Genomic DNA, 14,842 nt, shown 5'->3' on the forward strand with positions numbered 1-14,842 from the left:
AGTCTTGTTAACTGATAAAAGATTTGTCTTAAAGAAAAGAAAAAAGAGCAATAAAAAGACAACACACCTAAGACATACACCACAGCGTCACAGATATCTTGGCCGGCCTCGTTTTCTATCAGGCAACTGTATTGTGCATAATCCTCTATTGTGCTCTCAAGAATTTCCAGTATCGTGGATTTTTCTGTCATTGTAATACTGCAGTTGGGAGCCTGTGAAAGTGGAAACTCATTCTTCATCCAGCTCACTGAGATTGGAGGTGTGCCAGTATATGTGGCCTCAAGCACTATGGGGTTTCCTGTCTCAACACTGAAATCAGCCAATCTTTTCACAAAGGTGGCTGGTTCTGTAAGGAGAAAACAGGAGGGTACAATTCACATCTTCCGGTGAAGACTTAGAAAAAATTTTGAAAGGTCCATGCATTGGAGAAAAGAGCAAACCTTTCACAAAAAGATGTGTAGTACAGGAAGCACTTCCAGCATCATTAGTAACGAGGCAAGAATAGTCCCCACTTTGTGATGGTTGCACCTCAAACAACTCCAGTTCCGTGACAAAGTCTTCGAGAGAGATGTTGCATGACTCTCCGGGCACCAGTTCCCTGCTGCCTCTAAACCATTTGACCTTGAAAGGCGGGGTACCTCTAATGACACTAGTGAATATGAGGCTCACTCCAGGCAAAACTTCCACAGAATCAGGGATTTGTTCAAAAGATGGTGGTTCTAGTTATCCGGAGGGGAAGGGGAGATCAAGAGAGAAAAGAAATGCAAGTGAGAAATGCTTTTGCTACTTAAGAGAAAGGGAATTAAAACTAAAATGAAGACAAAGAAACTCCAGGCACGACAGTGATGAGGTTGGATGGAGGAGGCTTTGGAGAAGCTGCAGCCCTATCCTTCACACTGACCTTGGACAGTCAGAAGCGCTGAGCATTCCTCGGAACCAGCGACATTGGCAGCCACGCACGTGTATGTGCCTGTGTCAGAGGGCTCTAGTGAGCTCAGGTTCAAAGTACAGACGTTTTCTGAAAAGCTAGACTGACATGTGGGGCCACTGACGATCTCATTTCCATCCAGAAACCAACCAACTGAAATTGGGGCTGAGCCAGCGACTCGGCACTCCAAGATAACCGAGCCTCCCACGACGGCCTTAGCATCTTTCAGCTTGCGGATGAAGGAAGGAGGCACGATTCGATCTACATGGACAAAGGTAGTTTTCCATTTAAAGAGAAGTTTTATGGTTTTCCCCACATACAACTCTATGTTTATAAAGATCTCATCCTACTCACCGGAAACGTGGACGGATACAGAGCAGGTACTTTTGCCAACACTGTTTTTCACTTCAAAGCTGTATAAGCCTTTGTCCCTCATTTCTGCAGAGGGGATTTTAAGGGAAGCCACTCTATTGATGAATGTAATATGGTGTGTTCTATCTGCAGACAATTCTTTTCCATCTTTGAACCACTTGGTTGAAAGTTCTGGCGTTCCAGCCACCACACACTCCAATGCAAAAGGATTGCCAGTAGTGACAGTCATGGGTTCAGGCTTCTCTATGATTCTGGCTGGTTCTAGAAGAAGAAGTATTTGGTATTGAAAACAAAGTCACCTTTCCAACTTAAACTTCAATCACTGTTTTATTGGATAAGAGTATTACTTCAGGAAAATGATCATGGGTTAATTCACTTGATTTTTTTCTTTCTTGGCTGTACTTTGCTACTAACCTAATACAGTCAAGACTGCTGAGCATTCTCTCATTCCGGCATCATTTTTGATTTGGCACACATATTTTCCAGAATCAGATGCTTCTGGACTCCTGAGTTGGAGGGTTGCAATGTTATCAATGAATGAAATCTTAGTGTTTTCGCTCTCCCTGATGATGTCACCTTTATCTTTCAGCCAGATGACAGAAATCGGCTGGAAGCCTTCCACTACAGTCTGTAACTCAATGGCATCCCCAATGAGGGTGGAGGTGTCACTTAGTTTTTTCAGAAATCGTGGAGGTTCTAATGAAAGAAATTTGTGGTTAGAGGGAGAAAGCATGAGAATCATAGACACGCAAATTATTACTCAAACAAGAAAAGATGGAGTGAAGAGGTATATATTTTTGTGCCCATGTATACAAACCTTTGAACTTGACAGTGCAAACACACGTGTCACTTCCCACCTCGTTAGTAGCTTTGCAGTGATATTCCCCAACATCCGAGGCCTCAAGATTAAGGATATGAAGACTTGTATCAAAGTTTTTTGAAGTGATTTTAAATTTCTTGCTGCTTCGAACTTGCTTTCGATCTTTAACCCACATGACTTCAAATGGAGGTGTTCCCGAAATTTCACATTGAAGAATCACATCAGAACCTTTAAGGGCTCCTAGAGGAGGAGGCTTCTGAATGAAAACAGGAGGTGCTACCAGAAAAGAAAGAAAAGAAGGTAAACAGTGAGGACATTTGCTTACATAGAAACCTACAAGCATTAACAACTGGTGTGACCATATGACAGCACATGCTGACCCAAGAAATGACAGTTCACAAAAACTAGTTTAAGAAATGAGGGTCATTGTGTCTAACCTTTCACTGTCAGTGCTGTGCTGCAGCTGGCGTCCCCCACACCATTGTGAGCTTCACAGATGTAGTCCCCGCTGTCCTCCGCGCTGGCTTCATTGATGGTAAACAATGCCACAGAATTAATGAACGACATGTTGTATTTCCAACTTTCATGAAGTTCACTGTCATTTCGGAACCATGAGACTTTGATTTCGGGGGAGCCACTTATTTTACATTCCAGCTGAATGGATTCTCCCTGCTTGGCAACTTTTGAGGCTTCTAATTTCTTAACGAACTTGGGAGGTTCTAGTAAACCAAAGGAAAAGGTCAGAAAGGTGTTAAAATAGCTTATTTTTCTGGTTAAAGATTTCACAAGTTCATATTTAAACTGGTCTATTGTAAAGAATATGCTTTCTGAGAATTCTGTGGTAGAATAAATTAAACAATATTTGATAGGATTATACTTAGAGATATGCTAACTTAAGGAAGATAAAAAAGGAAACAGAACATGGATTAATGTTTCCTCCACCACTAATATATAAATTCTAATAGAATCCAGTTAGTTTATCTCAAACATTTAAAAATTAAGAAAACTTTTAAAGACAATTATGCAAAAATGGTAAAGAATAAATACTAGTGAATTCCATGTAATGATACCTTTTACACTGAGTTGAGCTGAGCACATGTCTTTGCCAACATCGTTGGTTGCTTGGCAAGTATACTGACCGGAGTCTCCTTTGCCTACTTTAAGAATTCGTAAATGAGGAGTGTTTCCCACACATGTGATTGTATAGTTTCCCCCAGGACGGATCTCCTTGTTATCTTTTGACCAAGTAATTCTCATCGGTTGAGCACCAGTAACGTGACACTCAAAATCAGCACTTTCTCCAGCAATGACATCAATAGATACGGGCTTGATGTCAAAGAAGGGAGATTTCTTAGGTTCTGGAAGATGAAAAGAAAAAGCAACGCGTATAGTTTTGCTGTTTATCCCTTGGCCATTTCTACTTTGACAACGATATAAAAATCATGGTTTGCAAGGAGAAAGATTGACATGTGAACACACCTCTTGCAGTGAATCTGGCACTAGAAGATGACGTTCCCAGTGGATTGGAAGCTGAGCAAGAGTATTGGCCAGAGTGACTCAAGTCAGTTTGCAAAATTTTTAAGGTTGCCACATTGTCTACAAACGATGTCTGTAGATTTTCATCATCTCTTAGAAGTACTCCATCTCTATACCAGCACACTTGGATGGGTGCAGAACCATTTAATCGGCAAGTTAGTGTAACCGGTAACCCAACAGTTTGTTCAATGTCCTTTAATTGTCTTGCAAAAGAAGGTGGGAGTTGGCGCTCTGTAGGAAGGCAAGTAATACTGAAGGCATTAGGAGACGAAATGAAAATTACCCCACAAAGGTAAAGAAGTTAAGATAAGGAAAAAAGAAATTTTCTCAGTTCATAAAATGTCCTCACCTTGAATTCTGAAGATGGTCTTAGAAGAAGCTGTTCCTATGCTATTTTCTGCTTGACACGTGTACTCTCCACTGTCGTTGATATTCACCTTATTGAAAACAAGTGTAGCCACGTTGTTTGTAAAGTAGGTCCTGTATTCAGGAGTTGGCCGTAATTTGGTGTCTCCTTTGTACCAAGACACTGTAATTTCTGGCGTTCCAGCAACTTGGCATTGTAAGGAAACCGAATCTCCCACTGATGCCTCCAGAGGTTCCAGTTCCATTACAAAATAAGGTGGTTCTGAAGGAGAAAGGCTCACAATAAGCAACTGGAGCTAAAGAAAAATCAAAGAAACCAAACGCACCGTGCTACGTGTTAGACAAGTGCAAATCACTGAAGAGAGAGTAAGACAACACACCTAAAGTAGACACCAGAGCCTCGCAAGCATCCCTTCCAGCCTCATTTTCAATCTCGCAGGAATAGCGTCCTGCGTCTCCTTTTGTGCTATTCAGGATTTCCAGGATGCACGTTTTCTCTGTCGTGACTATGCTGCGTCTTTCAGATGGAGTTATATGAGAACCATCCTTTTTCCAGGTGACAGAAATTGGAAGTGTTCCAGTGTAAGTGCTCTCCAGAATTATGGACTTCCCTGGTTCTACAGAGTGATCGCTTAATTTCTTCACAAATGCAGCTGGTTCTGGTGAGTGACAAAACACAGCAGTAAATCGCAAAGAAACACAAAAGTGTCAGTAGACAGAAAATCGGAAAAGCGAATGCGCTTGAGCAAACCTTTTACAAAGAGGCGGGTAGTGCAGGATGTTTGGCCAGCATCGTTAGAGACCACACAGGTATATTCCCCACTCTGAGATATGTCAATATTAAATAATTCCAGTTCTGCCACAGTGTCTTCAAAATAGATGTTGCACCGGTCTCCTTTCACCAGTTCCCTGGCACCTCTGAACCAGCCGACCTTGAACGGAGGGGTCCCTCTAATAACACTTGTGAAGGTCACGTTCTTGCCTGGTAGTACTTCCAAAGGTTCAGGTTCTTTCACAAAAGAGGGTGGTTCTACATAGACATGGAGGACAATTAAAAGATCCCTTAAGCTTCAAATTTACTTGCAATTTTGGATCAAAAATAAGAGGACTTTGAATGGGTGTCGACCTAGATGTGTACCCAAAGAGGAATTTGAATGTCTGATACTGACCTTGTACGGTTAATACTGCACGGCATTCATCAGACCCAGCAACATTAGCCGCCACGCATGTGTAAGTTCCCATATCTGATAAATCCAGAGAATTCAGCTGCAATGCGCAGACATTGTCTGAAAACATGGTTTGGTACTTTGCTCCACTAACAATCTTCGTTTTCTCATGAAACCAGGCGACAGAGATAGGCGACGACCCAGCTACTTTGCACTCCAAGATGCAAGAGGCACCCAGTACCCCACTAGTATTTTTCAGTCTTCTTGTGAAAGAGGGAGGAACCATGCGGTCTGTATGAGGAAAAGCAAGAGACTCGTCATGATTTGGAAGGACTGAAGAGACTTGAAAGAAGGAAACGCTAAAGGAATGTGTGTAAGCAACCAGAGGAGAAGACCAGCACCGACCTGAAACTTCCACGACAGCCGTGCAGCTGCTCTTCCCAACGTTATTTTGAACCTGGAAAGTGTATGTGCCTGCATCTTGCCTGTCCATGGAGAGAATCTTTAAGGAAGAGACTTTGTTGTAGAAGCTAAACTTGTGTTTTTGGCTGCTTGTCAACAGCTTTCCATCTTTGTACCATTCAACCGAGAGTTCTGGAGTTCCAGCCACCTTACACTCCAGAGTGCATGTTTCTCCTACCGTCACTGTCATCGGTCCTGCCTTCTCGACAATGATTGCAGGCTCTGAAATAAAACACGATATCCAGGTGTCAAGGTCTGAGACCTTCACTGCGTCTCTACTATCAAGTTCACGAAAACTGCTTCTCCCACGGGTGGTTACTTCTTGCACTCTCTCTCTACTTTAAAATGTGATTCCACAGTTATGAGCAGTCATAAAATTACAGCAATTATTATTAATAAATATGCAAAGGCTAGGTGTGGTGCTCACGCCTATAATCATGGCACTCTGAGAGGCTGCGGTGGGTAGATTGCCTGAGCTCAGGAGTTTGAGACCAGCCTGAGCAAGATCGAGACCCTGTCCCTACTAAAAAACAGAAAAAATACCCAGGGGTCATGGTGGGCACCTGTAGTCCCAGCTACTTGGGAGGCTGAGGCAAGAGGATCGCTCTAGCCCAAGAGATTGAGGTTGCTGTGAGCTATGATGATGCCATGGCATTATATTCAAGGTGACAGGGTGAGACACTGTCTCTCTCTCTATATATATATGTACATATATATGTAATTATGCACTAGTCCACTCCAAAACAATTCAGAAAGTGTATACTAAACAATGTGTGTTGATTTGCACTTGAACCTCTTTAGAGCAAAGGCTTCGTGTTATTATGAATTTTGATATTTTTTCTCTACTTTAAGACACTCAAGACAACTTTTCAAAACTGGTTATTCAAACAACTTCTAAATTGACATGTAATATATCTAGAGACAGAAATGTAAGTCTTTCTCGTCATATGTTGACCTTTGGAGTGCTTGACAACTTTCACAGCTAGATTTTGGAAATAAAATTTCTTTGAAACACATGCGGGGCTTCCTTGTTATTTCATGCTTTAAGAAAAAATGGTCGAGATTACATCTGTTACTTGATCAAGAAAAGTAGTGTTAATTTTTGTTAGAGTCATGGAATCAGAAGAGAGTATTTGAAAGATCTATTAGGGCTTTCCCCTCAACTTTACAAATAGGTGAGGACAGGTAAAGTTCTAGAAGAAATTCAGAAAAAGAGAGTCTGCCAGTAACTCTTAGGAATTCATTCCAGCATTTGGCACTTGCTACTAGGGGCCTATTGTACCAACCTAACACAGTCAGCGTGGCCATGTTCTCCCTCGCGCCCCCGTCATTCTTGATTTGGCAGATGTACTTTCCAGCATTAGCTGGTTCTGCTTTTGCAAACTGAAGGGTTGCAACATTGTCCACAAATGTAATTCTGACGTTTTCACTTTCTCTAATCACTTCTTCCTTCTCTTTAAGCCACTGGACAAAAATAGGCTGGGCGCCTTCTATGGAAGCTTGTAACTCAGCAGGTTCACCAGCTACAACCGTCAGGCTGTTCAGTTTGGAGATAAATCTTGGTGGTTCTGAACAGGAAAGGACAGATGGAGATTTTTGAAAAGGTTGCCCAGACAATGGCAGATACAAAGAAATGGAGCATTTTGCACATTCCTGACATTTCTGTGGGAAATATGCTTACCTTTTAGTTTCACAGCACAAATGCAAGTATCACTCCCCACCTCGTTCTGTGCTTTGCAGTGGTATTCACCGATGTCTGAACTCTCAACGTGGAGAATGTGAATGCTTGCGTGGAAGTCTTTGGTTGCGATCTTGTATTTCTTGCTGCTTCGGAGTTGCCGCTTGTCTTTGTACCACACCACCTCAAATGGGGCTGTTCCCGAAAGTTCACATTCAAGACTAACTTCAGTATTTTTAAGGGTTTCTACTACAGGAGGGTAGCTGCTAAAAACAGGTGGTTCTGTCAAAAAACAAGAATTTCTGATGAATTGGGCTATTTCCCACAAATTGGGCTATTTCATTTTATAGGATGAAAGGTCTTTGTTTTATTTCTTTGTTTTTAAATTGGAAGAAAGGTTTAAGACACAATAATAGCGAAGTAGCACTATCACTGTCAAGGAATAAGAGCCTCAGAGAGGACATTAACTTTTACAAGATAGTCACGTACATGGGTAGAGAACACAGACAGATCCCAAATGCCATGATTAAGCAGTTCAGCCTTCTGTCTACAGTTTATCTTAGACTGGTTGATACAAAAATTATAAACAAATAAGTACATGAATAAATATGATTTGTGTAAAGTGTGAAATTCTGACTTCTGGGATGACTTTTTGATATATGTTCTAAACCTGAGATATTTGGAAGTTGTGGCAACTTCTGTGATCTAAGTCTTTTACTTTAGCAAATGCTTATGGCAATAATTGCCTTAGGACATGACAGGCTTGGGGTCTGTGACAGAAAACAGTGGAAAATGGCAGCAGAAAATATAAGTACTATTTGTACCAAGGCATAGTCACATAATTTTTAAAAGGTAGAAACTGATTCTTGAGAGAGAGGAAGGAATATAATTGTCCCGTTTTGAATACAAGGTTAAAACCAGTATTGTTTGTACCTTGCATATATGTAGTAAATATTCCTTGTTGGTAATGATGTAGATTATAGTGAGGATGATAACGTATTTTTTTTTTTTTTTTTGCAGTTTTTGGCTGGGGCTGGGTTTGAACCCGGCACCTCCAGCATATGGGACCGGCACCCTATTCCTTTGAGCCACAGGCGCCGCCCATGATAATGTATATATAAGTTGGTTAAAGACAAAAGATTAATTTAGAAATGACTACTTTATTTTGGGGGTGAATGTTTGGAACCTCGCTTGTGATGTTTGGCCAGCGTGTTAAGGTGGTTGAAACGATGGCATTGGAATAACAGCAACAACAACAGCAAAACCCCAGAATGCCTAGCGACATGTGAGTAGAACTTAAGAAGGAACAAACATCTAAAAAGGGAACTAATATTAGTTTGGGAAAATATTATATGATCTCAAATGAAAACTAAAATGAAATTAAAAGAATAAGGATCTGTGATACCTAGGAGAGAGGAAGATGGGTTTCAGTTAATAAGATCATAAAAACAAGATTTCTACCTTTTACCATAACCTTGGTACTGCAGCTTGTGCTGCCAGCAGGATTCTGAGCCTCACAAATGAAATCTCCACTGTCCTCGGTACCCAGATTGTTCATCTGTAGGACAGCTACTGAGTCAATGAAAGTCATTCTGTATTTATCACTGGCTGCAATTGCATGCTCATTTCTGTACCAAACAACTTTGATTTCCGGGGAGCCAGTTATCTTGCATTCAAGTCGTGAAGAGTCCCCGGCTTTCACAATTTTGGATGCTTCTAATTTCTTTACAAACTTTGGTGGTTCTAGAGAGTCAGGAAAGAGAAGATTATGAGTGAATAGAAATGAATGACAGAGTTGAACTAGGTAGTGTGTAGGAAAGAGAAGAACAGGAGCCATGTCAAGCAAATAGAGTCTACTGTGTTAGAAAGAAGGGTACTTTCTTGATTCACTAGGTGCATTGTGACAGCACAGAAAGAACCAGAGCCACAGGTCAGACAGAAACAGAAAACAATCAAACGTGCACACCTGTCACGAGCAATGTTGTAGTACAAGAGTCGCTACCAACATCATTGGTAACTTGGCAGGTATACTGTCCAGTCTTAGAAGCATCCACTGAGTAGAGATTTAAGAAGCTCGTTGACCCTTCCAAGCCGATGAAACATTTAGGTCCAGAGACCAGTTCCACATCATCCTTAAACCATTTTATTTTAAATGGTGGTGTTCCTTTCAGTACGGCCTTAAACTCCACCGTGGAATCAGGGATGGCTTGGTGTCGCTCAGGTTTCACGAGGAAGCTAGGTGGTTCTATAGGTTTTAAGAGAGAGAGATTTAATTCAATTCCTTATAGTTGAATTATTTTGGTAGTTTAGTGGACATATAAAAAAATACTCTTGAAAAGAAGTAATGGTTGACTATTTCTTGAACTCTGTGCCTAAAGAAACAGAGTCATTGAGATTTTAGCTTTAAAAGATAGAAGGGGAAGAGTGATACACTTTTAAAGCATTCACAGAAAAGACTCGAGAAGAGGTAAAGCAATTCTGACCTTTCACTGTTAAGATGCCGCTGCATGCATCATCTCCTGCTACATTTGACACTTTGCATGTGTAATTTGCAGTATCTTCTAATTCTAGGTTGTTAACTTCCAGTGACACAGTGTTCTCATGACATACAAGTCTGTACTTGGCGCTTGTAGATATTTCTTTTCCATCCTTAAACCACTGAGCACTAATAGGAAGGGAGCCAGAAACCTTGCACTCCATATGAATGGAAGAGCCTACAACCTTGTCCATTTTGGTTAATTTTTTGGTGAATGATGGTGGAATATTTTGATCTGTCCAATGCAAACAGCAAAACACAGCCATTAATCTGTTGTCATTACAAAGGCCATAATATAAATGACAGAAGTGGACTGGGGCAAAGCTACCAACCTATCACTCTCAGGTAGGCATCACAGCTACTGCTTCCAAAGTCATTTTCCACCTTGAAAGTATATTGACCGCTGTCTTGCTTCATTACTGACTGAATCCTAAAGCTGGCCACATTGTTTTCAAAACTCATAGAAAAATATCTGCTGGGTACAATTTGTTTCCCATCTTTAAGCCATTTCACTTTGAGTTCTGGTGTTCCAGCCACAACACATTCCAAGGTCACTGGGTCTTTCTCAGTAACATCCACTGATTTAGCCTTGTCTACGATTTGAGCAGGTTCTGCAGCAGGAATAAGAATATGGATGGGTTATGTTGATAACTCCGCTAGATATCAGGTGTGCTGATGAGGTTGTTTCCATAGACTAGCTTTGAAAGAGGACAGCTTACAAACCTTGAACTAAGAGGTAAGCATAACACCTCTCAACTCCTGACTCATTCTTGGCTTGGCACGTGTATCTTCCACTGTGCCTGTTATCCACACTTCTGATTTGCAGGGTGGCCACGTTGTTTATAAACGAAATGTGAACATTATCATCTTCATCCAGAATCTCATCATCCTTCAGCCAGGTTATAGAAATGGGGGGAGAGCCTGCCACAGTACTCTGAAAGGTGGCAGAACTTTTCAAAACCGCAGTGGTGTTTTCTATCTTCTTAATGAACGATGGTGGTTCTGGGATTCAATGAGATAGTGTGAAAAGAAAAGATATATTTTAACTCACACTTCTAGCCATAAAGTTAAAGAGCATGACAGAATTGTATGTGGTAGCCTGCTGACCTTTCAGAGCCACCCGGGCACTGCACGAGCAGCTGCCGCCCTCATTGGCTATCACGCACTGGTACTCCCCGGCATCTGACGGGTCGCACTTGGATATGTGGAGGGTAAACATGGACACTCTGTCAGTCAGTGTGTATTTTTTGCTGCTTCGAATTTCCTTGTTATTCTTCATCCAAGTGACTTCAAAAGGAGGTGTTCCTGTCACTTCACACTCCAGCTCCACATCACTCTCTCTCACCACCTCCACGGGCTTCAGCTCCCTGATAAAGCTCGGAGGCTCTAAAGATTCAAAAGGAAGACAGAGAGCAGCTTACTCCAGGGAAGACCCCAGGCTCCAGACGGCTCCGCCCGAAAGAAGAGAAATGTCAGTAACGAACCTTTTACTTTTAGTTCGATGCTGCAGCTGGCCGTGCCTGCGTCATTTCGAGCTTCACAGACGTAAGTCCCACTATTTTCTATCCTGGCATCAGAGATTTGGAAAGTGGCTAAGCCATCAGCGAAGGAAATGCTATGCCTCTTAATGGCTGTTATTTCATTCCCGTCCAGGTACCAAGACACTCTGATTTCGGGAGTGCCTGTTATTTGGCATTCAAACGTTGTTGACTGTCCATTCCTCAGTACTAACACTGGGCTGGGCTTCTTAATGAATTGGGGAGGTTCTAAAGATCAGGAAAAAGGTGGGATGTTGAGTATTTAAAAGCAAAGGCCAATGAGCAAAATTGCCTTCTTAAGCCTCTCCCCTCCCCCAAGAAAATCTAGGCAAGCAAGAAAGCGAGGTGAAGTAGAGACCTGACCTTTTACAAAGAGAGTGACTTTACTGGTTGCTGTGCCCACGTCATTGCTTAGGTGGCAAATGTAGGTCCCAGAGTCAGCAGCTTTGGCTGAAAAGAGCTCTAAAACGGTGGAGGTGTCGTCTTTCCACACCGAGCGAGCCGCCCCGGAATGCAACTCCTTGTTATCTTTAAACCACTTTATTGTCATGGGTGCGGTGCCAGCCACAAGAGCCTTCAACTGAACCCTCGTATTGGGATTGATGTCTTGTGACTGTGGCTTTTCCACGAAGTAGGGGGGTTCTGGGGTTTAAAAAAAGCAGAGCGAGAGAGGAAGGTTTATTTTAGAACTGAGCAATGAAGAAATGTAAGAATTAAGAAATGTAAGAGCAGTGCTTTTTTGAGAGGTGGAGAGAAAGATCGCTGACCTTTGACCGTGAGGTGACCGCTGCACTGGTTGTGCCCTGCCTTATTAGTGGCAGAACAAGTGTATGTCCCACTGTCTGTACCTTCCAGCTGACTGATTTCCAAGAAGGCAGTATTATCATGGAAAGAGAATTTGTATTTTTCACTAGCTGGTATTTCTTGGTCATCTTTGAACCACTGGATGCTTATGGGATGGGACCCAGCCACTATACATTCTAGATCAATGAAAGACCCTTTAATGCTGTCCATTTTCTTCAGCTTCTTGGTGAATGAGGGAGGTATGATAAGATCTGTGCCGTGAAAAAGCAAAAAAATTAGGTTAATTTACCTATTTATATTTTCCCTTAAATGATGGGAGAGGAAAGAACATAAAATGCCCAGTCCCTCTCTGCAGAGAAGATACCAACCTAATACATTAATGCTCGCCTTGCAGCTGCTTCTCCCCACATCATTTTGGACCTCAAAAGTGTATTCTCCACTATCTTTCTTTTCTGTAGAAATAATCTTCAGTATGGAAACTGTTTCAGTGACACTGATTTTATATTTGGGGCCCAGGGTCAGTTCTTGGCCATCTTTAAACCATTTGGCTGTAATCTCTTTAGTCCCAGAAAATTTAACCTGCAAAGTGGCTGGGTCTCCCTGAGTGACATCTATAGACACAGCCTCCTCGATGATTGTCGCAGGTTCTGTAGAAAACAAAAGGATAGATGTGGATTGAGAATCGCTCTGCCGAAAGGCTTACATCTGCCTTTCTTGCTCAAACCCAAGGCCAACACTTGGAACCAACCTTTCACCGAGAGCAGAGCAGAGCATCTTTGTATCCCTGCATCATTTTTGGCCTGACAGATGTATTTCCCATCATGCTTGACTTCAATGCCACTGAGGTACAGACTGGCCACGTTGTTCTCAAAGGTCATTCTTATGTTCTCATCTTCAGTGATTTCATCATTGTCTTTTAGCCAAGTCACCGTGATCGGCAAGGAGCCCTTCAGAGCGGCCTGGAAGGCAGCTGTGCCTCCCCGGAGGGAGCTGGTGCTCTCGATCTTCTTAACAAAGGATGGGGGTTCTAACGGAAGAATGAATTCTCAATCAATACCAGCCTCTTAGCAAAGCTGGCTTTAAAAGAAAAAAAAAAAAGACTGTGCAGAAAAGCCAGTCCATGATGGCAACTGACACTAACCTCTTAAAGTCACCCTGGCACTGCAGGTGCTACTGCCCACCTCATTGGTCACCCGACACTGGTATTCACCAGCATCTGCAGCTACAAACTTGAGGACCTGCAAACTGACCAGCTGATCCTGAACAAAGGTCTTATACTTTCTACCACTTCGAAGGGTGGTGTTGTCTTTGAACCAAGTGATCTCAAAGGGAGGCGTGCCTGCCACCTCGGCCAGTAGCATGACGTCATACTCCTTCAACACTTCAATTGGCTTAAATTCCTTGGTAAAGTAAGGTGGCTCTATAGTGAAAAAAGGAATGATTTGTGTTAATAGGGGAGGGGTCTGTGCTATGGGCCATAACTTTGGTAACACAAGGGGCAAAGTGAACACGAACCTTTGACTATTATAATGCCACTGCAATGGTCACTACCAGCCTCATTCTGAGCCTCACACATATATTCACCACTGTCTTCGATGGCAACATCAGTAAGTCTTAGAACAGCTGTGGACTCCACAAAAGACATTTTGTGCTTGCTGCTCTCCTTAATTTCTCTATCATTTGCAAACCATGTTATTTTAATCGGAGGGGTGCCAGTTACTTTGCAGGCTAGCTGGGTGGCATCTCCCTTCTTTAACAATTGGGATGGCTCTAACTTTTCAACAAATGTGGCAGGTTCTGCAGAAGAAAGGAAGTTTTTAAGAAATGTGAGAAAGAGGAAAAGTTTACAACAAAGGTAGCACAAAAATGTCAAGAAAACTATACAAACCTTTTACAAACAAGTCTAAACTGCACTCCACGCCTCCAGCGACGTTGCTGACTTTACAAGTGTATGTGCCTGAGTCAGAGGTTTTGACTGTGTAGAGTTCCAGGGAACTCTCCAAAGCTTCTTTGGTAATATAGCAGTTTCCTCCAGAAACCAGCTCTTTGTCACCCTTAAACCATCTGACTGTAAGGGGAGTAGACCCCTGGAAAGTGCTCTTCAGGCAGATGACAGAGCCGGGGAGAACATCCTTGGATCCGGGTTTAGTTATGAAACTGGGTGGTTCTGAGGAAGGGGTATAAGAAAGAATTTGAAAGAGTTAAGAGATGGTGTAAGGAAAGAAGGCGTCATTTGAACATCATCTATAGTAAGACGGAAATGCAAAGTCTCCAAGCCAACCTTGCACAATCAGGGCTCCGCTGCTGTCTTTGCTTCCCACAGAATTTGTGGCTCGACAAGTGAAATTTCCTGCGTCATTCATGTCTACTCTGCTGATCTCCAGAGAGGCTGTGCCTTCCACAAATGAGATTCTGTATCTGTCAGAAGAAGCTATTTCTCTACCGTTCTTAAACCAGGACACCCTCATTGGGAGGGAACCAGCGATTCTGCAGTCCAGTCTGCAGGTGCCACTGACAACACTATCCACGTTGCGTAAGGGTTTGGTGAAAAATGGAGCAATGTCTCGATCTGTTCATGGTACAAGAAGGGGAAAAAGATCAATGTAGAAAAGTACTCAGTGATTTGTTTTTGGCCA

The 14,842-nt window shown here is 42.3% G+C and overlaps 1 protein-coding gene across 1 annotated transcript in view; it reads right to left on the reverse strand.

Moving 5' to 3' along the window:
* Positions 1 to 14,842, reverse strand: part of TTN (titin) — a 281,643-nt gene that overhangs the window by 191,066 nt on the left and 75,735 nt on the right. The window contains 31 exon segments of the mRNA XM_053597943.1: positions 68 to 346; positions 441 to 719; positions 902 to 1,189; positions 1,283 to 1,561; positions 1,715 to 1,996; positions 2,118 to 2,396; positions 2,558 to 2,839; positions 3,191 to 3,478; positions 3,600 to 3,887; positions 4,006 to 4,284; positions 4,403 to 4,681; positions 4,774 to 5,052; positions 5,192 to 5,479; positions 5,594 to 5,872; positions 6,937 to 7,218; positions 7,332 to 7,610; positions 8,790 to 9,071; positions 9,295 to 9,573; positions 9,812 to 10,099; positions 10,197 to 10,475; positions 10,588 to 10,866; positions 10,972 to 11,250; positions 11,349 to 11,630; positions 11,766 to 12,044; positions 12,170 to 12,457; positions 12,575 to 12,853; positions 12,955 to 13,233; positions 13,348 to 13,626; positions 13,722 to 14,003; positions 14,095 to 14,373; positions 14,488 to 14,775. Coding sequence (XP_053453918.1) covers positions 68 to 346; positions 441 to 719; positions 902 to 1,189; positions 1,283 to 1,561; positions 1,715 to 1,996; positions 2,118 to 2,396; positions 2,558 to 2,839; positions 3,191 to 3,478; positions 3,600 to 3,887; positions 4,006 to 4,284; positions 4,403 to 4,681; positions 4,774 to 5,052; positions 5,192 to 5,479; positions 5,594 to 5,872; positions 6,937 to 7,218; positions 7,332 to 7,610; positions 8,790 to 9,071; positions 9,295 to 9,573; positions 9,812 to 10,099; positions 10,197 to 10,475; positions 10,588 to 10,866; positions 10,972 to 11,250; positions 11,349 to 11,630; positions 11,766 to 12,044; positions 12,170 to 12,457; positions 12,575 to 12,853; positions 12,955 to 13,233; positions 13,348 to 13,626; positions 13,722 to 14,003; positions 14,095 to 14,373; positions 14,488 to 14,775 — 8,730 coding nt within the window.

This window comes from Nycticebus coucang, chromosome 7, assembly GCF_027406575.1.
Source record: "Nycticebus coucang isolate mNycCou1 chromosome 7, mNycCou1.pri, whole genome shotgun sequence".
Lineage (NCBI taxonomy): Eukaryota > Metazoa > Chordata > Mammalia > Primates > Lorisidae > Nycticebus > Nycticebus coucang.